Source organism: Rattus norvegicus, chromosome 3 (assembly GCF_021556685.1).
Source record: "Rattus norvegicus strain SHRSP/BbbUtx chromosome 3, alternate assembly SHRSP_T2T, whole genome shotgun sequence".
Classification (NCBI taxonomy): domain Eukaryota; kingdom Metazoa; phylum Chordata; class Mammalia; order Rodentia; family Muridae; genus Rattus; species Rattus norvegicus.
The window spans coordinates 17,491,807-17,518,582 of NC_141536.1; the positions used below are offsets into that span (position 1 = coordinate 17,491,807).

Genomic DNA, 26,776 nt, shown 5'->3' on the forward strand with positions numbered 1-26,776 from the left:
GAGTCTTTAAATGGTCTTAAAAAAAAAAAAAAACCAAAACTTGTAGGATTCATGCTTGCATAAAATTCCATTCTCATGGCAGTATGTGGCATTTTAGATTCGGCAGAGCTGCATTTCGGAGCTTTTTAGAAATGTTGAATCTCAAGCTCTGCCCTTAGTGTGGCCATATTTAGCAACCAAGAAAACAGGAAGCCAGCTAAATTAGAATTTCAGATAAAGAATGAATAATTATTTAGTATTACCGTCTTCCCTGCAATATTCGGGGGCATATGTATAAAGAAAGTCTGTGCCTATCTGTAATTCAAATTTAAATGGATATTCCATGGTTTATATGCCAGTCCTACTTCCCTCAGGTCTGTGGCGTCTGCTCTGCCTGCCACCAGGAGGCTCCTGGGATGTTCTTACAGTTTCAAGGGTGGGAAACATTGTTGCTAGAGGCCTTGCGGTCAAACCAAGCTGAATTCTTTTTGTGGTGACTGCCTGAAGGCCGGTAGTATTTGTGAGGGAAACGTTAATTCTCACTCCTTTGTATACATCTGCACGTTCCTATATTGTTTTCATATTGCAGAGAACTGGGACTTCTTATCCTGCCCATCTCTCAAAAGGGTCCCTCATGTTACGAGAAATATAACGGAATCTATAGAGAGATGGAAAATTTATTTATTCATGGCTTTCTCTCAAGCTGTGGTGAGAGGGAGATTTTCAGTCTACCTCGGGCTGGCTCCTAGCAGAGTGGCAACATGTAGAGGGGAAAAAAGAAACAAAAGGCAGGAATTAAACATAAATGCAGAGGTTTTCTCTTGGCAGTCAGGGCTCCTGTGGGTGGTCCACCCTCTCTCCCCACATGGAATTTTCCTAGAAGAACCTCAGTTCCTAGGCCCCAGTCACACAGAGCGGTTGGCAGCTGAAGAGAAAGATGCTTGGCTCTAATTAGAGGCCCTGGCAGCTCTGGAGGCCTCAGTTTCCCCACTATTCAAGCATCCCTCCAGTGTCTATGCCAAGCTTGGAGTCTCTGCCTCCGCCTCCACACTCGGGATGGTGGTATCAATCCTGAGACTCTGTGTCTGGGGTGACTCTGCACAAGGTACCACTACTGACTGTCTCCTCACCTGACAAGTCTCCAAATCCGGCCCATATAGATGGGACAGCTGCTTAGAGACTGTCACCTCCTCAGCCCGGGGTTCCCATGCTGCAAGAGAATAAGTGTGTCTTGAACACCCACCGAGGGCCCTGGGTGCTATCACTTTGGATATTTCTTTTTTTTTTTTTTTTTTTTTTTGGTTCTTTTTTTCGGAGCTGGGGACCGAACCCAGGGGCCTTGCGCTTCCTAGGTAAGCGCTCTACCACTGAGCTAAATCCCCAGCCCCACTTTGGATATTTCAAAAGAACGCATCCAAATCAAAATTATTTTGGTTACTATTCAATCTAAGGGTTTGGAAAGATCGGGGAATCTGGCCATGAACATACCCCTGGCTCATCTTGGGCTGAGCTTGGGTAAGTCATTTGCCCACTGGTCTAACCTGGTCTGTAACTCAGCTCCCACTCCTCTGTGAAATGAGAATGTTGCCTTCTCTTTTTCTCCCAAATCTGCTTCCATAACTGGTTGGGGCTGGATCTAGGGAAATGACACTGTGTCATCTGGGAAGATGCAGTTAGATTCCTTTTTAGCAATATTGAAAGGAGACAGAAACGATGTTCTGAAGACCTCCCAGACTGACCACATCCCCAGATCACCTAGGATTCGGGTGAGAATGTAGGTGCTGGTTCCTTAGGGCTGGGCTGGGACCTGGAATCTGCATCCTAATGAGCTCCTAGCCAGTGCTGATATTGCTGCTCCAGTGGTCGTACAGAATTGGAAGGTTCTAAACTGAGGACGGTGTAGAATGCTCAAATAGCATGTGTGAAGCCCTGACTTAGATCCCAGGAATGCTGACGTGGGTGTGGTGGTGCACACATGTGGAAAGTGGTCGAGGTGGTGCACACCCGTGTATAGTGGGAAGGAAGATCAGAAACTCAAGACCACCTTTGGCTGTGTATTGAGTTCAAGGCCAGCCTCGGGTAAGTGAGACCTTGTCTCAAAGAAAAAAAAAAAAGGAGGGCAGATTATCAATTGATGGTCAGTTTAGAATGAATATCTAAAATATTGATATCTAAAATATTGATAAGGCATTAATAGCCGATCTGGGTACTCTTTTCTTTGGAGCTGGGCATAGAACCCAGAGCCTCGTGCACACTGGGCAAACATTCCATCCACGAGCTGCCCCCAACCCAGGTTTTTTTTGACATTTCACCCTTGGTATTCCTTCTACCCATCCTATGGGCTTCCTCTTCTCTTTGAACTCTGGGCCAGGCTTTATTCCACTGTTTCTAGAACGTGACCAACTGCTGGGGGTAGTTCTCTGCTAAGTCATGGAGAGGTAGGGCCCTTTGATAGAAGAGCCTGACTCGGTGGGAAGCCATTTGAAGGGAGAGAAGGCAGATGCAGGGCCCCGAGATGTGGCTTTGATAAGCATCTCCACCAGAAGGTTTTATACTGAAGGAGATCAACATGTTCTCAGTCGATGTGTGACAGCTAACTGTGCCTGGGGCGGGGGTGGGGGTGGGGCTCAGCCTGTTTTTGCACGGCCCTGAGCTAAGAATGGTTTTTAAAAGTCAATAAACAAACAAGTAAATAAGAAAGGGGGAAACCCAAGAGACAGCAGGGGCTTGCCGTAACTCAGATTGGGTATGTCATTGTCCTCTACAGAGGTTTGGAGTAAACCCGGCAGCCAAAGCTTCAGGTGTCTCTGTCAGTGAGCAGGAGGCAGAGCTTTCATAGCTCAGTATTAGGTACAAGCGAGGCCTACGATAGGCAGTCTGAATTGGTGGGAACTACCTCGACGTCTTAGCTACGACCAGATTCACGGTGCCTTACTTTACCTCCCTGAGCCTGGGGTTTTGTTTGGCAAGGCGTGTGTAGTAGTATCTGCCAGGCAGACTTACTGTATAGCCTTTAGAGTCTGATATGTAGTAGGTGTTTGGACAGTGACAACTGCTGTCATTGGAGATGGCCATTTGAATCCTTGTGGTGTGACTGGCCATCAAGCCCAAAAGTTCTCCTGATGACTCCGGGAGGGGCCTTCTAGGATGGGAAGAGCCACTACAGCAGCCTCCGCCACCCACAGGCTGAACGCTCCCTCTCAGCAGCCTGGCCAGAGGTCAGTCTTTCCATGGTGGACAGCCTGACTCTCTCTCCTCTCCCTGAGGTCTGAGGTGTTCAGCAGGTAGACTCAGAACCAGAGGCCCTGAGCTGGGCTGGCGAGGACTGCGGCAGAAACCCTCTCTCTCTCTTGCTCCGTTGGGAGTGTGTGGGTGGAGACCTGGCTAATACCAACGGGCGCTTGGAGAGTTTGCTTTTGAGTGGTTACAGTCTTAGGATTCCAGAAGGGAAACCCTCAAAGGCAGATGTAGCTGGGGCTCATTGTAAACCCAGCCCTCGCAATCTCAAGGAGAGTAAAGTGCTTTTCTTGCCCATAGATGGCAGCATCGGTACTGTGAGCAAGCAGGGTGGGAATGTGCTTGTGAGCACATGTGCTAAGCATGTGTTTCAAGCACTGGCTTCTGCCGTTGGCACACCTGGAGCTGCAGTGGGCCAGGGTCTGGAATAGCATAAACAGATCTTAGTCTACGGGGAGAGCCCAGTACAGAAATACACTGCTGCAACGACCCGGGGTGCTGAGGGGGTTCAAGAAAACAGTGCATACAAAGACTACCCAGCGGATACAGAGACGGAACACACTTGTGTCCGGCTGGAGTCTGGCAGGCACAGACCGAAGATGCCTGCAGAGGAGAACTGTGGTTCAGGGGGTTGGCCATGACAGACCACAGAGTAGACATTGACAAGTTGGTAAGGGGTCCCGCACTTCATCCGGCGGCCGCTCAGAGCCCAGCAGAGCAACCCAGGGACTGGTCTGGGCCTTCTCTGAGGCACTGCGAGCGAGTCAGAGCCGGGCTGTCCGGCTGAGGGGTGGCAGTCGGGATGGAGAGCCGAGGTGTGTTCTGGTGTAGTCAGAGGCTAAGTGGTTGGAAGTCAGAGTGAGCTGGAGGTTGAGGGAGGGTGATGCCTGGACCCTTGTGTGGATGGCAGATGCTTGCATACCAATGGTGGTGGCTGGTGGTACCCTTTGCTGAACATGAAGCATGAGGAGAGAGGGTGAGCCTGGGAACATATGCAGCCCCTCAGGTGAACAGATGAGTCTGGACTGGAGTACAGTGTGCACGGCTGTCATTTCCAAAACCAGACCCGCGGCATGCTTTTACCTACTCTTAGCAATTAGGGATTTTCTGCAAGATATTTGAGAAAGGCTTACAGAGGGGCCGCTGAGATCCAGTCCCCCAGACCCAGATAAACTGTGACCTCTGACCTCTCCATCCGTGGCTCCACGTTCAGTGCTGTACATATCCGTATTACCGACCGACACTGCAGAAATCATCAGCCATGTCTCTTATCTGCTGTGATTAACGAAGGGGCTTGTCTCCTCATCAGAGGGGCCTGTGAGGCCCCTCGGTGCTAGCATCCTGACTCTCCCCTTGGCTGGGAGAAGCTGGTTTGGGTAGCAAGATCTTTCAGAGTGGGCGGGAGTCGTCCGCCTTCTTGACAGAGGCCAGAGGACTCAGCTGTACAACCCACCATTGGTTTGGGTCTAGGATAATGGATGGTCCTTCAGCCCCTCATCTAACGTGCTCTGGGCATGGCATTTACCACAGCCTTAGAGGAAGCAGTTACACCAAGGAGCTCATAGCCTGGCATCCCGGGCACCCTCTTAACCAGCCCCACCCTCTAGCAGCAGGTGTGGGCAGTGCTGGCAGGAAGAGAGTGCCTCAAGGCTAGAGGTATGTAAGTAGGAGGGATCTATCCACATGACCTCAGACACTGACACTGAGATTCCTGGACTCTTTTCCAGGTACCACCAACTCCTCTTTTCCCCGTTCTTCAGCTGCTGTCATAGCGTCTCTTCAAGGAGTGGCTCTCTTCTTGCACAGCCTGTAAGGTAGGTAGAACAACACAGAGCCACCGTCCACCCAGTGTCCAGGGGAGTCTAGCTGATTCCAGAGTAGAAGCGCCTGAGCAGCCTTTGTGGATTTAAAACTTTCCCCCATGGCTGGTTCTGTTTATTCATTAACTCATCTGCTCCTCACTAAGGGGAAGGCAGGTGAGGGGAGCCCTGAGTGCGAGGAATGAGGTGGGCTTAGTGTCCAGATGCCCGCTCCCACCCCGACTGTGCTTCTTGCTTGCTATATTCTCAAGCCTTCAGGGGACCCCTTGTATAGTGGGGTGGATTCCTCATGAGGAGGAGAGGCAGGGAGTCTCCCTGCAGATTGTGGAGAGGTGAGAGAAGTTGGGTTGTGGCTACTAAACCTGTTGACCTTAGGAGGCACCTGAGAAGTGTGAGGGAGGGTGGATGAGTCATGGCCACCTGGCTGGGTGGGCGGGCCCACCTATCAGATTCCAGGGTGAGCCTGCAGGGCCCTGGGAGTGCAGAGAGCTGGGCTACAAGTCAGGAGACCCAGATTGCCTTCCAAGGAACTCCTGAGCTTTTCCTACCTGTGAGGCAGGTGCACGGCTCGCCCTACCCCACCCTCCTCCCCCTACCCCAGCTACACACATATCTAACAAGGATGTGGAAGGGATCAGATAAGTCTGTAGTTACCACAGGCCTTTGTGGACTGGAAAGCCGGGAGGGTCACTGTGAGAGCATTTCAATCCTGAACAGAAGAAAATTTCTTATTGTATGAAGAGAAGGCTCTCCCGCCCATGGCATCAGTGACCAGCCTGTGATGTCCCTGTTGCTTGCCTAAAGCAGCAGGAAGTGAGTGCCTGCATTGTTCAGACCTCCAGGGCACCTAGCTACTGTCCCTCTTAAAGTCTAGATGAAAGGGCCTTTGATGGTTATCTAGACACTGAGTCCTTGGAGCTAGGGGTTTCTAGAAGGTTTTCTGGGCCCAGACAGAGGCCTGGGCCAGCCCCAGCTGCCACTGAAGAACCACATCTGGTTTCTGAGGTGCTGTTTTGCTCCATAAGGGAGCTGCCTCCAAGAGATTTTTACCAGTAAGGAGTATCCTTTTCTGTGTGTACTTTTGTTAGCCCTGTCACAAGGCCCTTGCATTTTCCCTGCCTGCCCAGTTTCTGCAAACACCACAGGGCCACGACCTGACCTGCTTGGGTCTAGCTAGGTATGACCACTTCTGAGTTGGCCTGCTTGTTCTAGCCCTGCACCCACCTCATGCTCACCTCCATGAACTCGGTGTGAGCAAGACACCCGGGGGTCCTGTCAGCAAGTCTCTGGCATGCTGTTTCCTTTCTCTTCATCTAGAACATTCTCTTCCTTGCTGTGGGGAGGCTGGACTGTCTGTTTCCCTGAGCTGCCCCACCCCACCCTTTGTGACGACTTTCGGGGCTTTTGTTTTTCCAGACTTAAATGCTCACGGGATTCTGGAATCCATTCACTCCCTGAGTCATGTGACAGATATTTAGGCTCTGAGCTGGGTGTTGGAAAATGGGGCAAAGACTAAATCCTTTCCGTGCATCCTGGCTCTTGTGTCGATAATCATTCCTGCCACCGGAATCAGTTTTCCTTCATCTGAGAAGGGGGAGATGGCTTAGGGGAGCAGGGAGGGAGGCCAGGTGGATAGGGCAGAGAAGCTTGAGTGCAGGAAGGCAGGGTGAACTAGGGAGGGAGAGCATCCCTCAGAGGGAATGGGAAACAGTGTGTGTGTGGGTGGGGGGGGGGGGGAGGGAACAAGGCCATGCTGCCCTTGACTGTGGGTTTTACTCCAAGCTACTGAGGACTTTCAGGAGGGTCCTAGTGGGAGACCTGGAGCACTTTATTGTCACACACACACACCCACCACACACGCAAGCACACATGCAAACACACACACACACAAGCACAAGCACACACACACACACACACACACACACACACACACACACACACACACACACACACACGGACAAACAGACCCTTATTGCTTTAGGGTTTTCTTCACTGAAGTGCCCCAATGCTTCTTCCTGTGAGACCTGGTGTTGAAAAGTCCTGGGAAAAGAGTGCTTTCCCAAGATCCTCTCGGCTCTTTGCCCCCCACCCCTTTCCCAGGCAACCGTTGCTGACTTCTGTATTGGAAAGGGAGGTGAGCTGCACCAACCATCCTGTGAGAGCAGAGCCACTCTAATTCATGAGGGAGACAATGGTGTCTGACACCCAGAGTGCATTTGCTGACTTCTGAGACACCCAGGAGCCAGTCAACTTTTCCTGCCCCTGAGATTAGTCTGGGCTGAGAAGGGGAGTTGGGTGTTTCAAGCAAGAAGATTATGTGCAAAGGGCTGGTCACCTGGAGGAGCCCTATGTGCCTGAGGACAAGTGAGTCATGGGTGGAGACTGAGGTGGGAGTGGCAGGAGGTGACAAGGATGTCTAGTGAGACCTTGAAAGCTAAGTTTCAGTTTTCTGGGTTACTGGAAGTCATAGATGGGTGTTGAGGAGAGCAGTGACTTGATTGATGGGATTGTAGCCAATTGGTGGAAGGCAAAGAGGAGAGCGGGTCAGAGCAGGCAAAAGAGAAGTGAAGCCCTGTTACTTCCCTTCACTACACAGACACAGACACAGACACAGACACACAGACACACACACACACACACACACACACACACACTTACAGATACACACACACATACACTGATACACAGAGACATACATACATACACATATATACAGATACAGACATACATACACACTCAGACACAAGCACACACAAAGACAGACACAGAAACACACACATGCACTGACACACAGGCATACATACACATATATACAGATACAGACATACATACACACTCAGACACACACACACATACACACACATACACACTTACAGATACACACACACATACACTGATACACAGAGACATACATACATACACATATATACAGATACAGACATATATATACACTCAGACACAAACACACACAAAGACAGACACAGAAACACACACATGCACTGTCACACAGGCATACATACACATATATACAGATACAGACACACACACACACACACACACACACACACGATGTGGGGAGGGGGAGGGGAATATCGACTAGCCAGCCTGTCCCTCTCTGTTCTTTGCTCTTGTTGGGTTCTGTCCTCACTGTCCAGCTAGGCTGACTTGACTCTAGGAGAACCTCTGAGCCCGTGTCTCTCCAACCCCAGTCCCTCTCAGTTTGGTTTTCCGCATCCATGAACTAGAGTTGGATGGTGTCTGGGAGTGAGCGGAGAAGCATGGTCTAAGTACACGGACCAATGGGGAGCCTTGGTTTTACTGTTGGTGAAGGCCCTGCCCTGGTCACAAGCTGCCCCACTGGGGAATCCTCTTTGGCTATAAATCTGTAATCTGAACCAGAAGCAAGATGTTCCGGGCAGAGCTCACAGAGGCCACTAGGAAGATTTGGGGGGCAGGGGTTGGAAATGCCATTAGCCCTGGTGTCTGGCCCAAGACCAAGCATGGGGGAACTGGTTAGGACTTGTTCAACTCTTCATCCCGGGCTCTCAGCACTCAGGATGGCTAGGTTCTGAAAAATCCTAGATAACACAACAACAGGGTCTACGGATGTAGCTCAATTAATAAGAATGCTTGCCTATCATGGGCTGGGCCCTGGGGTTGGTTCCCAGGACTGAGATGATGATGATGGTGATGGTGGTGGTGGTGATGATGATGATGATGGTAGAATACAATTTCCAAGTTGATGGGAGCAGGGCACAAGGAAGTAGGTGTGAAAAGCAGAGGGTGTCACAGGCAGACCAAGAGCAACCTGGCTGGAAGTGCCCACGGGCACACAACTGACCCCAGCCCCCCTAGTTCAGTTTGGGAAACTGAGTCCCAAGCAGAAGCAGTGGAAATAAGAAGGGGGTGGGGGGAGGAGCCCAGGCGCAGGGCTAGGATCCCCTCTAGGCAGGTGTGGCTCTTTGCTCAAATCTGCTGCCTCTGAGGAGCATGAACAATGGCTTCCTGTACTCTGCGGCCTGTGGAGTTGGGCCTGGCATAGCAATTTCAGCCCAAGCCACGGGGGTCCTATTCATAGCCCTGTGGGATTAGCCTGGCCTATCTATGTCAAGGGCCTTATCCCTTCTGCCCCGCCTGGCCACGGCTGAGGAAAAGTCCTACCGGGAACGGCAGGTAGTAGGGGTTGAGGGAGCTCAGTGAAGCCCACTCGGGTGGGCGGGGCAGGCAATTAGCTAACAGTTAGGCTCTCTGCCTGTTCTGATGCCCTCTTCTGGCCTCCAAGAGCAATGCATACACATGGTGATCTATGCAGACAGAACACCCCCTACCCATTACAAATAAACAGATCTTTAAAGAAAGATGTATTTTTAGTTTATGTGTTCTGCCTGTGTCTCTCCGTCACTGTGTTGTGTCTGGTGCTGAGGAGACGCCAGGAGGACATTGTATCCCCTGCAAATGGAGTTACATACAGATGGTCGTGAGCTGCCATTTAGTTCTGGGAACTGAACTCAGGCCCTCTGCAAGAGCAGCCAGTGCACTTAACCACTGAGCCATCTCTCCTGCCCATGATGGTGCTTTGTAAAGGAGGGGGGGGGCAGGCGTCAAAAATCAAGTAGCCCTGGGTTTAAACTCTGCGTTGCGTTTCCTAACTGTGCAGTCTTCAACTGAAGCTCCCTGAGCCACAGTGTCCCCATTTACTAAGTTGGGTGATGACACACATAAATTTGAGTGAAGATTCAGAAAAATGATGCTTATGAAGTTCACATCATGGACCTGAGGAGACGGCTTAGAGGTAAAGTGCTGGCCCCACACATCTGTGGATCCCTGGCACCTGTATAACCAGAGTGGAGGAGAGAAGAGAAGAGAGGGGAGGAGAGGGAGGAGAGGGGGGACAGGAAGGGAAAGCAAAAATTCCCCAGGGCTTGCTGGCTTAGACTGTCAGAACCAATATGTGAACTCCCGGTTCAAGGAGAAAACATGCCCCCTCCCCCCAAATTAAGATCTTTAGCCTCTGCATGCATGATCACACACATACACACACACACAAAGTTCTTGCCACAGTGCCTGCTGCACGCTGAGCGTCTGTGTGCAATAGGAGGTCTTATTTGCAGGTGAGGAACTGAGGCTCCTTATACAGTGCACTGTTGCAGTCAGGGTCTAAGAGCAATCAGGTCTGGGCAGTCCTGGCTTCCCACGCTGCCCCAACTTTTCTCTCTCCTCCTCCCATCCCTCTGGGCCTATCCTGTTCCCAAGAACAGGGGAGTTTTGTGTAAGGGATTGTTTTCCTTAAGAAGTTCCCTCTGTAGTGCCACAGGATGACTCAGAGCTCTGAGTCACAGCTGCTGGCAGGAGCAGGCCCGCCCTGGGAAGGAGGCAGAGGGGAAGGAGAGATGAAAACAGGAAGGGGGACCAGTTAGTCCCAGCTGTCCTGCTGTTTGGTTAAGGAAACCCAACAGATCCCCTCTCCTGCTTAGCCTCAGTTTCCCCAACTACAGTTTTACCGTATGGTTCCCACCAGGGTCTGACTCTTAGAATTGGGTTCCTGGGCCCATCCAGATCTCTACACTCCAAGGCTGGGGCTAGGTTTGGGAGTTTGCACAATTTCCAAGCACCCCTCCCCCCAGGATTGTGCTGGCCTACCTTGTTTGCAAACATGTTCCCAGCCACTCTCTGCTGTCAGCTGGTCCAGGCCGGTCTTAAGTTGCTGACATGGAAAGTTGCTTTCTCCAGCCAAACACTAGGGCTTTTTGTTTCCAAAACAACATTCCTGAAATATATTTTACATAACTGATCAGAGTAAATGCAGATGTCATTTCCATATATATAATTCCCCCATTTCTGTAAACTCAGTGATTTATTTATTTATTTATTTTTAGCAAATTTGGGGGTTTGTAGACCTGGCTGTCCTGGAACTCACAGAGATTCTCCTGCCTCTGCTTCCTGAGTGCTGGGGTCAAGTCATCGCAAATGGAGAGAAAATTCTCATCAACCTCCCAAAATCCCTTGTGCTCCCTGCTTGCAGTCTCCCCTTCAGTGCTCCCTATAGTCTCCCCTGCAGTGCTCCCTACAGTCTCCCCTCCAGTGCTCCCTACAGTCTCCCCTCCAGTGCTCCCTCCAGTCTCCCCTGCAGTGCTCCCTACAGTCTCCCCTGCAGTGCTCCCTACAGTCTCCCCTCCAGTGCTCCCTCCAGTCTCCCCTGCAGTGCTCCACCCCCCCCCCCCCCCCAGTTAATTAGCCTTTGTGTCTAGCTTCTTGCTCCCTCTCCTATCTGGCCCTGGGTAAATTGTCATCCTTCTCTGAACCTAGGATTCAGTATAAGGGATAACCACACCCTCTTGCGGGCTGATAGGGTTTCGCCAGCATGCACAGCGCTTCATTCGCTATAGACAACAGGCACATGGGCTCCTAGTGCACGGTGCACAGACTCAGGCAACGTTTCAAAGTGCTTACCTGGTAAGTCAAGTGCTGGGATGCATTACCTACTTCAGTGCAGTCTACGCCATTCTGCCAGAGATGTTACTGTGGCTCCATTTCAGATCTGAGGAAGGTGAGGCACTGACAGAAGTTGCTTTGGCAAGGTCTCATGGTGACAGAGGCTGGTGGGTGTGGCGTTAACTGTGACAGTGCTTTGTACCTGCCCCTTAGGAATGCCTCTGGGGCGAGGAACACCATGTATGGGTCAAAAACACAGATGTAGCACATCTCCCCCCAGGACTGAGGCACAGTACAGTAGACATAGGCAACAGCACATTTCGATGTGTACAGGTCGTGACTGAAGGCCAGAGTGACATAGACATACAAAATAGACCTTAGCACAAAACCTAAGGGACGCAAGGCCTGGCGTGCGATGTAGTCATATGCTATGTATGTGACACTGGGTATGGTGCAGCATATAAGATGTACAGGCATGGTCCCAAGAGCTTGGTCCCTGAGCCCTGCCTGTTATGTGTTCCTAGGTACCAGTAGGCTCTATCATGGTGGGACCTGAGGCCCAGCGAGCAGGCAGTACAAAAGCCTGCCTGCTTCCTCCTCTTGTTTCTAGTTGCCATAGAATAGGCATATTCCAGAGGGGTATTGGGACCCCAAGTACACCCACTATCCTGGTAGCTCAGACGCGGGGGGTCAAGGCATGGGACCAAGTTCAGTGTTCAGGAAGAGCGGCAAGGCCCCCAGCTCCTCTCTTTCCAAGCCAGTCCTGCCAGCACTGGTGAGGGCCAGCACTGGTAATTTTCCTCTCCCCAGATCCTCCTTCTGATTGGCTCCCTGGCTGCTTTGCTGGTGTGAGAGAGACTGCCTTCCAGGCTTTTGGGGAGAGAGTTGTTGGGGCCCACGGCAAATTGCTAACAGCTGCTGTGGGAGGTGCAGAAGGGGAGGCTGTGGATCAGAGGAGGAGCTTCTGGAGTCCTCTGGGTACCTGGACTCACCGATTTATTCTGTCTCTTCTGAACAAGAGTGGCAGTTCCAAGGTCACACATACCCAGAATGAAAGCCAGGTCCTCAGGTTCCAGGAGGTGGGGGGCAGGAAGCTGAGGTCATACAGAACTGGGGTAGATGGCCGAGGATGGTCTGTCTGGTGGTCAGGGAGCATTAATGCTTAAGGCCTGTGGGAACCAGATCTTAGAGGACATGCTTGAGAGTCCTGTATGGGGGACACGGAAGGGTCTGGAGCATGGTTACCACAGTCCTGTTGACACATGAGATCTTGTGAATCCCTTTGCTCGGTTTCTTGTTAGCTTCTGACCTTCCTCTATCTCTTCACGGAGATTTTTCTGCTATTTTTTTCTAAACTAATAGTATATGTAGCCAATCTGTGATGTAGTCTGGCTATTTTATGTCCGAGGGCAGTGAAGTTTAGAGTGGTCGAGTTTCCGGCTTACACTCAGTTGGTGAGTGTTAGGGTCTTTTGAGAGGACAGATTCATAGAGGAATGGAATTACTGGGGTAGACAGCAAGGATGGGTGTGGGGCAAGGGAACTGAAGGTGCGTAAGGGCTGGACAGGTGCTGGAGGGCCGTCCTTGGACATCACAGTTGCTAAGCACTGGTTGAGTAGCACACCCAGAGCCAGGGGCATCGTCAGTCCTACCAGACATCCAGCAGAGTAGGTGTCTTCACCCCATTTTACACAAAAGGAAATTAGATCACTGTAGAAAGGAACCACGCGCCCAGTCTCCCGGGCTCCTTCAGTTTCCTCCTTGAACATGGCCTGGTGTTTTCTTGGCCAAAAGGCCACTCAACCGTCACCTGTCAGTCTCTGTGACATTGGAGCTCATGGAGACGCGGCATGGGTTCCTGGATCCTATCATCCCTTACCGCTTCAGCAAGCCTACCCCTTTGTCCTCTCTGGGACCTCTGTCTGCAGGCAGCAGAGTGGCATCAGGCTAACAGCTCAAGCTGGGGCTGGAGCCCAGCACAGAGGAAACTGTGGCGGTAGTCAGCTGTGGAGGGTGTGGGCATATACGAGAGCCTCGTATGGAGCCGTTAGCAGGATATGGTGACACCCTCTGGCTGATACCGCTGTATGTCATGGCCTGGGGAGTGTCCACCAGACCCAGTGGATCCTGGTGAATCAACTTGGCCACATGCAGTGCTCACTTTTCTCTTTGTTTGTCTTTGTGTCCCAAACAGTTCTGAACAGTCCTGGAGAAGGGCTGGTCACTCCTGTCAAGGAACTCCTTTTGACTGGATCCTCTAAACGAGCAGATGTTTCTATCTTGAGCAAAGTAGATGTAACAAGACCCAGCACTGTAAACGTTTAAAACACGGGGCTCCACGGTGTTCGATACATTGTCTGTCTTATGCCCACCGTCACTGTAGGTCCTCACAACCATCTTGCAGAACTTGTTACTCACAAAGATGTAAAGAGAAAGACCACTGGCTCAAATCATCATGGCCAAATTAATTAAAGCAAGCCTTTTAATTTGTGTATATGAGCTGTTCTCTCTAAAAGCGGGGTTCAAGAGATCAGCATTGGCTGTGAGGAAGACAGGACTTTTATAGTCGGGGCAGGGGTATGGGGTTTCCAAATGAGGGATTTGGGGGTAAAATATGTAGAGTTACGGGAGCAGAACACAAGCATAGAAAGTTAGTCCTAACAACCTCCTAACAGTCATCCTTTTAAGGTGGTGGTAACAACAGAGTCAAAACACAGTAGTCATAACGACCTTTTGAAACAAAGACAGGGTTGCAAGATTTTTATTAACTTTTTGAAACAAAAACATGATTTGTTACCATTTCCTGGGCCAGGCAGAACCGAACCATTTGTAGTCGAGGTCATAGAAACAGGTGTAATCATAAACAGAAGTGAACCTAGTTTGTCTTTACTACAAGACAGCTTTTGAAACAAAGATGGAGGCAGGCTGGTTCATCAAACTGAAGCTCTGCCTGCTCTGGGCAGTAGCTGTACATTTCCCTTCCCTTCCAACAGTCATTTCACCGAATGTCCCCATAGAGCTGGTTCCTCTCAGAATTTCCCGGAAGTGGGCTCGCAGTATTTGCTGTTTGGTCCTGGTGTAGAGGTCTCCAGGGTCATCCCTATAGCACGATGTGATCTTTGCAAAGGTTACTGTTCCTCTGTTGCAATATCTTTGTTGATTGTGTTCTCATTCGTTCATGGTTTGCTTCCATGTTTTGGCTGTTATGGGCAGGACAGCTACGGATGTGGCTGTGCAGATGTCTCTCAGATGCCTGCTTTTATGACCCAGTGTCCTTGTACATTCATTTTATGAAAAACCCAGTCCTTGGATCTTTCGAATTAATGGTCTCCCTTGCATTTTACACTAGCATTAAACACGCACACGACATGCACACATGCAAGCATTAAACACACACACACACACACACACACACACACACGACATGCATGCACGCTTTGTTGTTTGTTTTGAGATCTAGTCTTGCTAGCAACCCTGAGTGAGCTGAAACTTGTTATGTAAACCAGGCTGGCCTCAAACTTGCTTCTATCTCCTGAGTGCTGGCATTACAGGTACATACCAGCATCCTTGGCAGGGAAGGGCCCTTTTACCTCTAATTTACACACAAGAACATTGAGACCCAGATAGATAGAAACTCACCCAAGCAACTGACCCAGCAAAATTAGCAGCTTCCTTTTTTACAGGGGCTTCAGGTGCACCAAGCTATGCTAAGTCCCAATGTGTTTCCGCCACTTTAAAATCTTTTAAGGTTCACTCTTTTAATTTTCAAGTTATTTGTATGTCCCCCTCTATGTATATGAATGTCTATGTGTCTATGTCTATGTGTGTCTATGCCTGTATCTGTGTGTATGTGTGTGTGTGCGCACGTGTGTGCATGTATGTCCCTGTGTGTGTCTCTGTGTGCATATCTCTCTTCTCTCTTTCTCCTCTCTGTGTGTCTCTGTGTCTCTGTGTCTCTGTCTCTGTGTCTCTGTCTCTGTGTCTCTGTCTGTCTCTGTCTCTGTCGCTCTCTCTCTCTCTCTCTCTGTGTGTGTATGAGGTATGTGAGTGCAGGTAACTGTAGAGGCTAGAATGGGGTGTCAGATCCTCTGGGGCAGGTGGTTGTGAGCCATTGGATGTGGGTGTTGGAAACCAAACTGAGGTCCTCTGCAAGAGAGTTATGCTCTCTTAACAGCCGAGCAGTCATGTCTGTTCCCCTTATTAAATTCTCACAACCTTCCTGGGAAGGAGATATTAAAATCCCTACCCACAGATAAGGTAACGGAGGCTCCGAGAGCTAGGGTGACTTGTTCAGAGCCACTCAGCTAGTTAAGTGGCAGTTTAACCCCTAACTTTTGCTAGTGGTAATGCTTCCCAGTCACACGCCCAAATCCTTCCTTGGAGTAGCAGCCTCTAGCATCATCTCTTTGTTCCTTTCTGCTCTGGCTGAGGCATCACAGAGCTTGCCTTCTGTGTGCAGCACAGATCTGCACCCTACCCAGGCCTCCTGCTGATCCTGCCCAAGTCACCATGCCAGTGCGTGGACCCCTTTGTCCTGCTGTTGACATACATTTGTGCCTGGACTCCTTCAGGGGTTGCTATAGAGTTCAGGGGTGTAACAAGGGGCTAGGACTCAGTCCTTTGCAGTCCCAAGTTTCCCAGGGCTAGAGTGTTTGTCTCAGCATAGGGAAACTGATTGCTATAATGAGTCCTGGAGGAGGACGTCCTGGGTTCTCAAACATGACAGATCTGGTTGTTTCCAGGGATTCAGGCCAAGGAGGAAATAGTAGGGCCAAGCCTCCTCTTAATGTCCTGACTTGGCTCACAACACGAGGTGGGGCTGGCTCTGGGAGAGGGTCAGTGGCTTCAGTCCCTGGGATAGATTCAACCAAGCCCCACTGGACATCTTCCCAATAGCTGTCCACACCCAGGACCAACATCGCCAGGGCAGAGGCCTAGCTGGCCATATCAGGGAACTCTGTTCCATGAGCCCCAGGCCTTGGGTCTGGTGTGGTTGCCCACAGACCTGAGGTCTAAGTCTAGTCTGTGGACACTGCACAATTGCCTGGAAACATCATCTTCTGCTTGGTGCTAGCTACAAAGAGAAGAGAGGCCAGGGACCATTACTGCGGGCAGTCCTGTGGCTTGCTCCTATTTATTCCCATAGTTCCCTGTATACAGTGGAGTCACAGGGGGCTCAGAAAGGAAAATGTCCCACTCCACAATGCACAGCCCAACCTGAGCCCAAGAGCCATTTGCAACCTGTGGTCTTACTTCTAGACTGTCATCCAGTAGGTATGGATGTGCTGCTCAGTTCAGGCCTCTGAGACAAGAGAACAGACCATCATAGGCAGCCTTTGGGAGATAACAGATGTCAGGCCTTGGGTGGAGTGTCCCACGAGCTGGGCACCATCCTCTTCATTTTAAAAGTGAGGAAACTGAGGCCTTGGCTACAGGTACTGAGGCCTGTGTGCTTTCAAGTCCATGGGGCTTGCCAGAACTTGTGCTGGCCCTGTTTGCTTTCTCTGGGTTTCATAACTGCTTTCTCTGTTTACTGACCACTGTCCCTATTGGCAAAATCCTAGGCCAGAAGGGTGGGTGCTCCCAGGGGGACCAGAGAACAGCAATGGGCTAAAAGTACACAAGCTCTGGGAGAGGGGTGGGAGAGAGAGAGAGAGAGAGAGAGAGAGAGAGAGAGAGAGAGAGAGAGAGAGAGGGAGGGGAGAGAGAGCACACTTCCAGCGAATGGCTGGCTGCCTGGGAGATCAAGAGCTGCAATGTCTAGGGTGAGGGAACAGAACAGGGGTGGCGTCTTCCCAGCTTGCCAAGTCTTTTTGTACACTGAGGCTGAGGGTGGAGGGTGAGAGTGAGACATCTCATCTGATAGCCATCCTAGGAGGCCCACGGAGATCCACAGATTGACTCGAAGTTAATCATGGAAGAAGGAAGGGGTCAAGAGACAGTTGTGGGGCCCTGTATCCAACCACAGGGGAGGGAAGGGCCCCTCAATCCTGTGACAGATACTGAGAGCCGTCTGGTGTATAGGGGGCACTGAGCAGGACTCACACACAGCCAAGATGGGAGATCAAGGGGGTCTCTAAGGCACAGCAAAGATCAGGGACCAGGACGCACACAGGTTGAAGTGATGGCCAACAGAGCTGCACTCGAATCAGAGCAGCCACCCCAGGTCTGAGTGTCTCGGAGTGGAGGTGCCACAGTCTCTCTCCACCCAGTGGCCACAGCCTGAGGATCTTCTTAGACATCACCCCAGCCTGGGAGATGTGGTAGGGCTTGGGAGAGGCTTGGACCGCTTTAGCAACAGCAGCCTTTCCTGTGCTGCTCCCTCCCCAGGTGAGACAGGGCAGGGTTCTTTCTTCATCTCCCAGACAGACAAGGTTCTGAATATCAGCAGTGCCTCCTTCCGCACCACTGGCCTGACTCTCGGTTCCTCTGCCATTGCTCTTCTTTTCTTTCTCATGCACTTGAATCTCCTTCCTCCCCTGAATTCATACATCTTTCCCTCAGCAGGGAACAGAGTAAGACGGCGTTTTCCCCCTCATAGCCTCTGCTCCCTGGCGCTCCACAGTGAGAGGTTCCAGGCTTTGGGGTCCTATGGGGCAGCAGCTGGGGCTTGATTAAGCCACTGCATCTAGAGATGAGGTGACATGCTATTTCTAGTTTCAGAACCTCCTTTTTGCACCAGGGGTCATAGGTGTTCTGATTCAGAAGGACCTGTGAAGGTGAGCTGGTTCAGTGTCCCCATTTTGCAGATAGGGACCTTGAGGCACAGAAGCAAGTAGGTTGGTGCAGCCGTGATCTGGGGCCAGAAATGAGCCTTAGAGTGAAGACTATTGAGGCCTTGCCCTTTGTGTGGATACCGAGACCCAGAAAGAGGCAATGAGTTGCCTAGAGGCATCCAGGAAGTCTGTGGCAGCCTCTTCCCTAAGAGGGGGACACCTCCTTTTATCCTCACTTAACCCCCCCTTGTTCCCTGGAACTCATGAGCCTCTACCGGGCAGAAGCAGAGTATCACTGCCCCATCCGGGTCTCCTTCACCAATGCCTTTGAGGGGAGTTAAAAGGCAGGGGTAGAGTCTTGATCACTGTGGCCCAAACTCCATAGCCACTAGCCAGCACAGCTGCACCACCTCTGTGATCATTAACCTGAGGGACCCTGGGCTGGTGGTCACTGACCCCAGGGGTCGAGGCCAAGCCATAACTGTTAATCACCAACTCGGTAAGCTGGGGCCACACTGCTCCCTGTTTCTGAGGGGGCTGTGTAGCGGGGCCAGATGCTAGCTCAGACTATATGTCATTTCCAGAGTCAGCCAAGAAGCAAGTATCCCCTTAAGCATATCCTTAAAGCATTCCTTCTAGACTACAGTTCTCAGTAAATAAATAAGCTCTCTTGGATATATTTCTTTTCTTTGGCTGTTTTGGGGGTGGAGTGGGGCAGGGTTTCTCTGGGTAGCCCTGGCTGTCTTGGAACTCACAGAGTTCAGTCTGCTTCTGCCTCCTAAATGCTGGGCTTAAAAGTGTGCGCCACCACCGGCCGGCCGGATAGATCCGTGTCACGTTTTAGATCTTGTGCTTTAAGCTGCTGTTTCAGGAAGTGTCTCAGGAGGTAACGTGTGTGGCATGCACAGTCCACTCGGCGAAGTGCACAGTTCCTTCTGTGGCGTGAGTTGGTTGCACAATCATCATCCTGGGCATTGTATTAAAAGTTTCCCACCATCCTGAAAGGGTCCTTGTGCCACTTACAGCGATCTGAGCACTCTTTCCAGCTTCAGGCAGCCACGGCAGTGTCCAAGGTGACATCATTCTCCTTGTCGCCTCCAAGAGACAGCCTTAAGTGCAGCCTCTACTGACTTTGCAAGGGGTCTGTGCATCAACTGTAGATTCTTTGCTTTACAAAGGAAGAGGCGTCATTGTGCAATTTGCTTCTCGCACCTGCAGGTCTCTCCATGCCTACTGTGTGCCTACTGTGTGCTCTGACTCTTTTTTTTTTCCTTTGCACAGTTGCATTGTGGTCCATTGTGTGACAGTCCCATCACTTATGTCCCCAGAATATTTTGGGTCCTTTCCAGTTCTCTTCGAACAATGCCTCAATGGATAGCCTTGTCCGTTGGTAGCAGTTCTGTAGGGAATGTTGTATTATGTGTTTTGAATACGCACAGTCTACTTCTTATCTAGAGAGGTGAAGATGGCTTATGCCACCAGGAATGATCCTGCAAGCAGTGTAAGCTTTAAACACCCTTCTGGGTTGTGTCCAGGGTTGTGTCCACAGGCTTGAGGGTGGGCTCCCTAGACCACGGAGCCCAGAGAACTCAAGGCTTCTACATACACCTGATAAAATCCACTTTCTAGGGGTACCCCACCTTCTTTCCAGCTTCCCTTCCCTCGTCCTCTGTAATCAGACCCTCGATACACCCTGGGCATGGGCCTGTGTTTGCCTGCCCTCTGCCCATAGGCTGCCCCTTCCCCTGGGAATGTTCTCAGTCTCCTTGACCTGCTAATTGGACCGATGAGAAGGGGGTCCACAGAAAAACAGCTCTCACTGAGTTAGCACCTGCTGTATCTGCCAGATGCCGGATCTCCCGCTTAGAAACTAGGGTCCAGGGGGCGACCGCACCCAGTTGGGTCCTTCGCCAGTGGGAAGGGAACCCAGATGTCTCAGAGATCCGGGACAAATACCCGCCTCCCCAGCGGGCCGCAAGGCCCTCCCTGCGGGGCGGTCCCCAGCTAGGGCGGGATGGGACCGCCGGCTATTTAAAGGTTGGGGCAACCAAGGGGCGGCGGCCGCAGTCTGGGTCCTCACCGTCACCATGGCTCCGTATTGCTCCTCGCTGCGCTCTGCGCTGCTCGTCCTGGCGCTGTGCGCACTGTCGCCGTCCCATGCAGCCACCGCATCGCGGGGCAGGGCCCAAGAGAGGGCGCCCCAAAGTCGGGTGTCTGAGACGCGGGTGAGTGCCCGGGGTCCCCAGGGCTCCCCGAGTAATTGTCTATTGTAAGTTCTTGCAGATACAGCGCTAGGAAAAGGGGAGTAATTCAGGTGTAGGATGGAAAAACTCTTTTGTTGCTTTGTAAGTATGTCTTGCTGCTTCCGGGCTCCTGGGGGCGGGGGGGGGGCGGGGGCAGGTCCCGGCTAAAACTGTTTCCCTCCCTGCAGGCTAACCTCACCTTGGCTGGATCTTTCCCCATTACTGATTCGGATCCCATCTCCCTTATCATGTCTAATTGCTGTCTCTACTGCCCTTCTTGCTGGTCCTTCTTAGTCAGACTCCTCTTCATTTGCTGTTTGTTGTGTCTGACCCTTCCCCATTCTTTTTTCCCTATGAAAGACTATGGACAGGACTGTTGTTTGACTCTCCTCTCTGACTGTTGTCCCCTACCCTCCCCGACCCCTCCCACTTTCCGTTCTCTCCTCTCCTCTCCCTGTCTTGAGTTTTTCTCCTCAACCGCATCTGACCTCTTCTGCCTGATTTTTGTTCCAACCAGACCATCCCCTGTCTGAGGTGACCTGCTGACTTACCCCCTTAGGCGTGCAAACCTAACCGGCTGTCCCATTGGCACACCCAGAGCATGTCTGGCAGCCTTTCCCACCTTCGACCTTTTCCTAACAGGTCCCCCCCCCCCCCCCCCGCAGACTTCAGGCTCCATCCCTTCCCCTTTTCCAAGACGTGGAAATTTGGTGGGTGGGATGGGGGGCGGGGCAGGAGGGAGGAGGCAGGCAGCGCAGGAGGCCACTTGGGCCCGCTAAGCCAATCCCTTTTTTGGGCTGTGATGGAAGGGGTCTGAAGTGACCCTTCCCCTTCCAAGGAACAAAACCAAACAGGACATGGGACCTAGGATCGGGCCCCATCCCTTTTGATCCTCGGTTTCCCCATTTGCAGAGTAGGAGCGGATATTGAGTTCTAAGCTGTGAAGGTGCTGGAAGAGAGCAGATAGAGTCCCTGGGGACCGGGAGATTTGTCACTGCCATCTGGGAGCGTCTATCCATAGATGCAGAGATTGCCTTTGGGGTCCAGGACCATCCCTCTATGTTGTTTCCCAACTGGGGAATCTCTGAAAGATGGCCTGCCTCTCTGTGCCTTAGCTGTCCCCCCAAAAAGGGAGAGCGCCCTCTGCCTCCTCCGTCACCTTGCCAAGCAGGAGAGCAGAAAGGGAGACAGCATGGCTTGGCCAGAGCTGAAGACTAGAATATGTGTTTTCCTAACTCCCAGAAAGGGGTTGATTCTCCTCTACCACAGGGAGAGCACGAGGCTCAAGTGAGTCACTCTTGGTGCTGGAACCTGCCCTCCCTCATGCCTGGGGTCTCTCCTTGCTGACACCTACACTTCTGCTCAGGTTCTGTCCTGTCTCTCTGCAGCCCAGCACCATGGTGGTGGAGCACCCCGAATTCCTGAAGGCAGGGAAGGAGCCTGGCCTGCAGATCTGGCGTGTGGAGAAGTTTGACCTGGTGCCTGTGCCCCCCAACCTCTATGGAGACTTCTTCACGGGTGACGCCTATGTCATCCTAAAGACGGTGCAGCTGAGGAATGGGAATCTGCAGTATGACCTCCACTATTGGCTGGGTGAGTGAAGGGCTCCTGCTCAGCCCCACCCACCCCTAACCCCCAACAGCACGGATAGACCTGGAATCTTTGAACTCAGTGCTATGTATGTCGGGCCTTTGTTAATGGTTTCGTGACACTACGCTCTGGAGCTAGCCTGGACAAGTTCAGATCCCAGCTCTGCCCCTTGACCTGTGCTCTGCCCTCCAGCAACTCACCAGCCGTGTTTTTTCTATAGAATGGACCTGTCAACAGCTATGCTACCTCAAGAGGAAAAACAAGTTTTGTAGACGTCATGGAGACCCTACATTCCCCACCCCCTCACCTCTGTGTTTCCTTGGCTCAGCTCTAATCACTCCCTCATTTTCTCTTCAGAGCCAGGAGCCTAGAGTCTCCAACACTGGCTCTGATCTGTTTGTTTTAAGTCTCCTCATTATACAGATAGAGTAACTGAGGCTCTTGGAAAGCAGGGAGGGACTAGCTCAACTTCTAGCCAGGTCAGAGTAGAGCTCTTGGCTCTGCATGGCCTCTTCCCCAAAGGGCTGAGAAGCCTGTCTCATGCTGACCTTATTCTGTTCCCTAGGCAACGAGTGCAGCCAGGACGAGAGCGGGGCTGCCGCCATCTTTACCGTGCAGCTGGATGACTACCTGAATGGCCGGGCTGTACAGCACCGTGAGGTTCAGGGCTTTGAGTCGTCCACATTCCAAGGCTACTTCAAGTCTGGACTTAAGTACAAGGTGGGTTGGGTTAATGCCAGGGCTTACCGTCTTTTAGCCTTGCAGAGAGATGGACAGACAGGCCAAGTGCCAAGCTCTGAGAGTCTAGCAGCTAGGAACCCTGGGTCCTTACCATTGTGGTCTTAGAAGAGCCAAACTCCCCCATCCCTCGGATGAGCTTTTGATTCCGTATCTTACAATGAAAAGATTCTCTACAGCCTGGTAGAGTTTTCACAGCATCACAGTGAGCCCACAGGAGACCTTCTCACATCCGCCCACAGAACGTGCCAAGTCTCAATCCTGTGCTCCCACACTGGTTATGGTTAGGGCTTTGTTGGCAGAGGGCTCTGTGGTAAGTATTCGACGGGCCCCTTTCACTTACATCCCTCTCCCCACTCCCCTCACTTTCCTCTTGAACTTGGATTTTTACAAGTCATGTTTTGTTTTTTTCCCCTAAGCTTTCAGGCAGAGAGAAACCAAGCCAGAAACCCAGGAAACTGTTCCCCAATACACTGTGCATCCTCTACCCCGTCCCTTGATACCCGGAGCCCGCCTTTCCTCTGTGGTTGCTGGAGAGCCAGTTACACCTGCTCTACAGGGCCAGGGAGAGGATTTGGTAAAGAGATCGCTGGGAAATGTCCCACATGGGGACAAGAGAAGGACAATGAAGGGCTCAAGAGAAGCTGGATATTTATGAAGCCCAGCTCTCTTTGTGTAGGGTAGAGAGGGGATCACAAGTTTATGACCCAGATGAGCCTCCATCTCTCCTTTTGTAGGGGCTGGGGCAACTAAAGTACAGAGAATCAATCAATTAACTGGACTAGGGACACAGAGTGAGTCAATGCAGGGGCTAAGACCAGAACCCACATCGGCTCTCTGTGTCCCAGTGTTGTTCCCACTAAGCCACCCTGCCTCCCACGACCGGGTTCTAAGGAGGACACATGCCCTACCTATGTCACTGACCCTGTCTGGGTTTCAGAGTCCTCTTTGTCAGTGCAGAAGTGACTCCTCTTTTCCCAGGAGAGGGCAGGGATTGAGTGATGGGGTGTGCCTGTGAGGCTTAGATAACAAGGCAGGGTGTGTCCTGGATCAGCCACCTAGGGTGGGGCTGGGCTGCATCCCCTGGCATCTCCCCAGCTCTATTTGGTGAGTTACCATGGCCGAACAGCTGAGTTAACATGCCCAGGTGAGCAGCTAGCCTTCCTCTTGCTGTTGTTTGGGATCCGTGCAATTCTGAGGAAGGAGAGCTGGGATGCCTAGCCCTGGGCTGCAGAAAGATCTGTGTAGTCTCTCCTTCGATTATTCACTTAGCAGGTGATTTCAAGCTCCTAGATCAAGCTGGGCAGAGAGGTGCACACTTTTGAACCCAGAATTATGGAGGCAGAAGATTAAGAGTTCAAGGTGATCCTCTGCTAGATACTGTGTCTGAGGCCAGACATATATACATATATACATATATATGTATATATACATATATACACATATATACACATATATACACACTTGTGCACATACACAGACACACACACACATGCCTGCCCATTCACATGGACTGGTACACACACATGTATATGAAGGAACAAGGGAAAGAAGACAGACCTGTATCACTCCCTCGTGTGGCTGTCATGCTGCAGATGGTACTGGGAACGTATGTGACCTTGTTTTATCCCCGAAGGTAACCCTGGGAGGAGACACAAGGCTCAGAAGGGTCACAACTGTCAGCCATGAAAGTCGTGTTCAAGTCCAGCCCCGCCCTGATTCTGTCAGGCTCTGCACTGAGCTCTGGGGGTCCACGTGAGGCAGATCGCTTCCTTTCTAAGGATTTGAGGGTACTGGCAGTCTTCGGAGAGTCAATCCACTGAAGGCAGGCAGGAGGAGAAGGGGAGTCCACAGGATTCACATAGTCAGCCCTCACGAGGATCAGGGCCATCCATCTGCCTCAGTTACCTGTTGCTCTGGGAAAAGCTGAGCAGATATAAATGTGACAGCTGTCATGAACACCAGGGCAGGTTACCTGGCCAGAGAGCAGTGCAGAGCAGGCTACGGGCACCCAGGTGTGAAGTGGTAGTTTCAATACATTGAAGCTTTTCTATGGGATCCCATTTCATTCTCACCGTTGCTGTTAGGGTGTTGGTGATAATCCCATTTCATAGACGGGAAGGCTGAGGTCCTGCGGCATGAACCTACAAGCTAGTAGGGTGTTCTTACAAACACACCTTCCACGGAATGTGCTGTGCACTGTATGTACTCAGTTCATGTCCGACTTCGAGGCACTGGCTAGTACTGACCCCGTTGTGGAACTGAGGAAAGTGTGGTGCAGGGATGTTAAGCACCCGCCCAGGGTCACACAGCTGGAGAGTCATGCGAAGGAAATTCAGACGCAAGCGTGAAAGGTCTAAGTCAGCCCAGAGCCAGCCCAGAGTGGATGTTTCAAGAGTCCCTGACCCTCCATCTAAGCCCTGCATGTCTAACTAGCCGCTCCTGTATGAAGGGGATTTTCTGGAATGTTCTGGACCATGCTCTGAGGACCACTTGAGAGGTAGGTCCCAATCAGGGTCAGATTTGTGTCTTTCAGTCATGAAAGAAACTGTCCCCTGCAGGACAGAGGAGACCCACAGCCAGCCCTGTTTACCACCTCCTGCAGTCCTGCAGGTCCTCCGGCCGCCCCCGCACTTGGCTGACCCAGACCAAGGTTCTCGGGCTCCCCACCCTCATCTATTATAGATGTGAAGGAGCCAGGCTTGTCACACAAGACTTGTTTCTGTGAAAGCCTCCTCCTGGGAGCTACTTCTGTCTCCAAGTAAGAGAAGGGGCAGAGAGGGGACACGGAGCCACCAGGGAGAGCTGCCCTTATGTTCCAATCCCTTATCACTCGCCCTCCCTTCACCTTCCCCCAGAGCCCTGACCGTACCCCCCACCCCTGAAAAGGTTGGATTTTTTAAGCCCTTTGTTCAAAGGGAAGCTGGGCCCATGAGTCTGGGAGCCCTGGACTTTGAGACAGTTAGAAAGCAGACATTTGCTTGGAACAGGGCTCTGAGCTAGAGGATGCACTCCTCCAGCCTCGCCAAGGAGTTTTTTAGTTATGTATGTGGTTTGACTTTTTAGGTTTTTTTTTTATGGAAATATGTAGTGCCCTGCTCCCTATCTCACTAGCTCAGTAAGTCAAGCTTGACATACATTATATACATTAGCCAAGACTGAGAAGCTGCTCTTTGAAGTGAACGACCCTGGGACCCCCACCCCTGTAGGCGAAGACCAAATGGTGGCTGGTCACTTTAGTTCTTCCACAAACCTCTCTCTCAGCCCTCATGACATTAATTCAGAGAATGGCTCTTTAAACAGCTCACCCTGTAGAATTTTGTTCAAAGATTTTGATCTCTTTCTGTCTCACCCCAAAATTAGATTAGACAGCAACAATCAATCCTTTAAAACAAGAGTTTAAAAAAGTAATAGAAAAAATCCTAAAAATTCCCATCCTTTCCCTTGTAGATCCACTGGTATCTTCTGAGAACTGGCTTTATTTATTGTGTGTATGTATGTATGTATGTATGTATGTATGTATGTATGTATGTATGTGTATATATGTGTGTGGGGGTATGTGTGTGTATATATATGTGTGTGAGTTTATGTGAGTAAATGTATGTGTATATATGTATATGTATGTATGTATGTATGGGTATATATGTGTGTGGGGATATGTGTGTGTATATATATGTGTATGAGTTTATGTGAGTAAATGTATGTGTATATATGTATATGTATGTATGTGTGTATGTATATGTATGTACGTGAGTGTGGGTATGAGTTTATATGTATGTATATGTATGTATATATATGTGTGGGTATGTGTATATATTTATGTATGTGTGTATATATATGTGTGTATGTTTATGTGAGTATCTGTATGTGTATATATGTATGTATATGTATGTATATGTGTATGCATGTATATGTATGTATGTGTGTATATGTATATGTGTATATAGGGTATGTATATATGTATGTATATGTATATGTGTATGTATAAATGTACGCATGTGTGTATGTGTGTGTATATGTG

The 26,776-nt window shown here is 50.8% G+C and overlaps 1 protein-coding gene and 1 long non-coding RNA gene across 15 annotated transcripts in view; one reads left to right on the top strand and one right to left on the bottom strand.

Annotated features, from left to right (window-relative positions):
- Gsn (gelsolin) overlaps positions 1–26,776 on the top strand; it is a 53,264-nt gene that overhangs the window by 6,254 nt on the left and 20,234 nt on the right. For 6 of the 14 annotated variants that reach the window (XM_087651489.1, XM_087651495.1, XM_087651491.1 and 3 more), the window contains 3 exons: positions 4,944–5,030; positions 21,816–22,020; positions 22,583–22,737. In XM_087651489.1, coding sequence (XP_087507615.1) covers positions 21,825–22,020; positions 22,583–22,737 — 351 coding nt within the window. In that variant the 5' untranslated portion in view covers positions 4,944–5,030; positions 21,816–21,824. 14 annotated transcript variants of the gene reach the window in all.
- On the bottom strand, positions 646–14,107 carry LOC147995432 (uncharacterized). Its single transcript, XR_015684264.1, has 4 exons — positions 11,487–14,107; positions 10,677–10,803; positions 1,110–1,189; positions 646–724 (listed from the first exon to the last, which is right to left on the bottom strand). It is a non-coding gene; the product is annotated as an uncharacterized LOC147995432 (long non-coding RNA).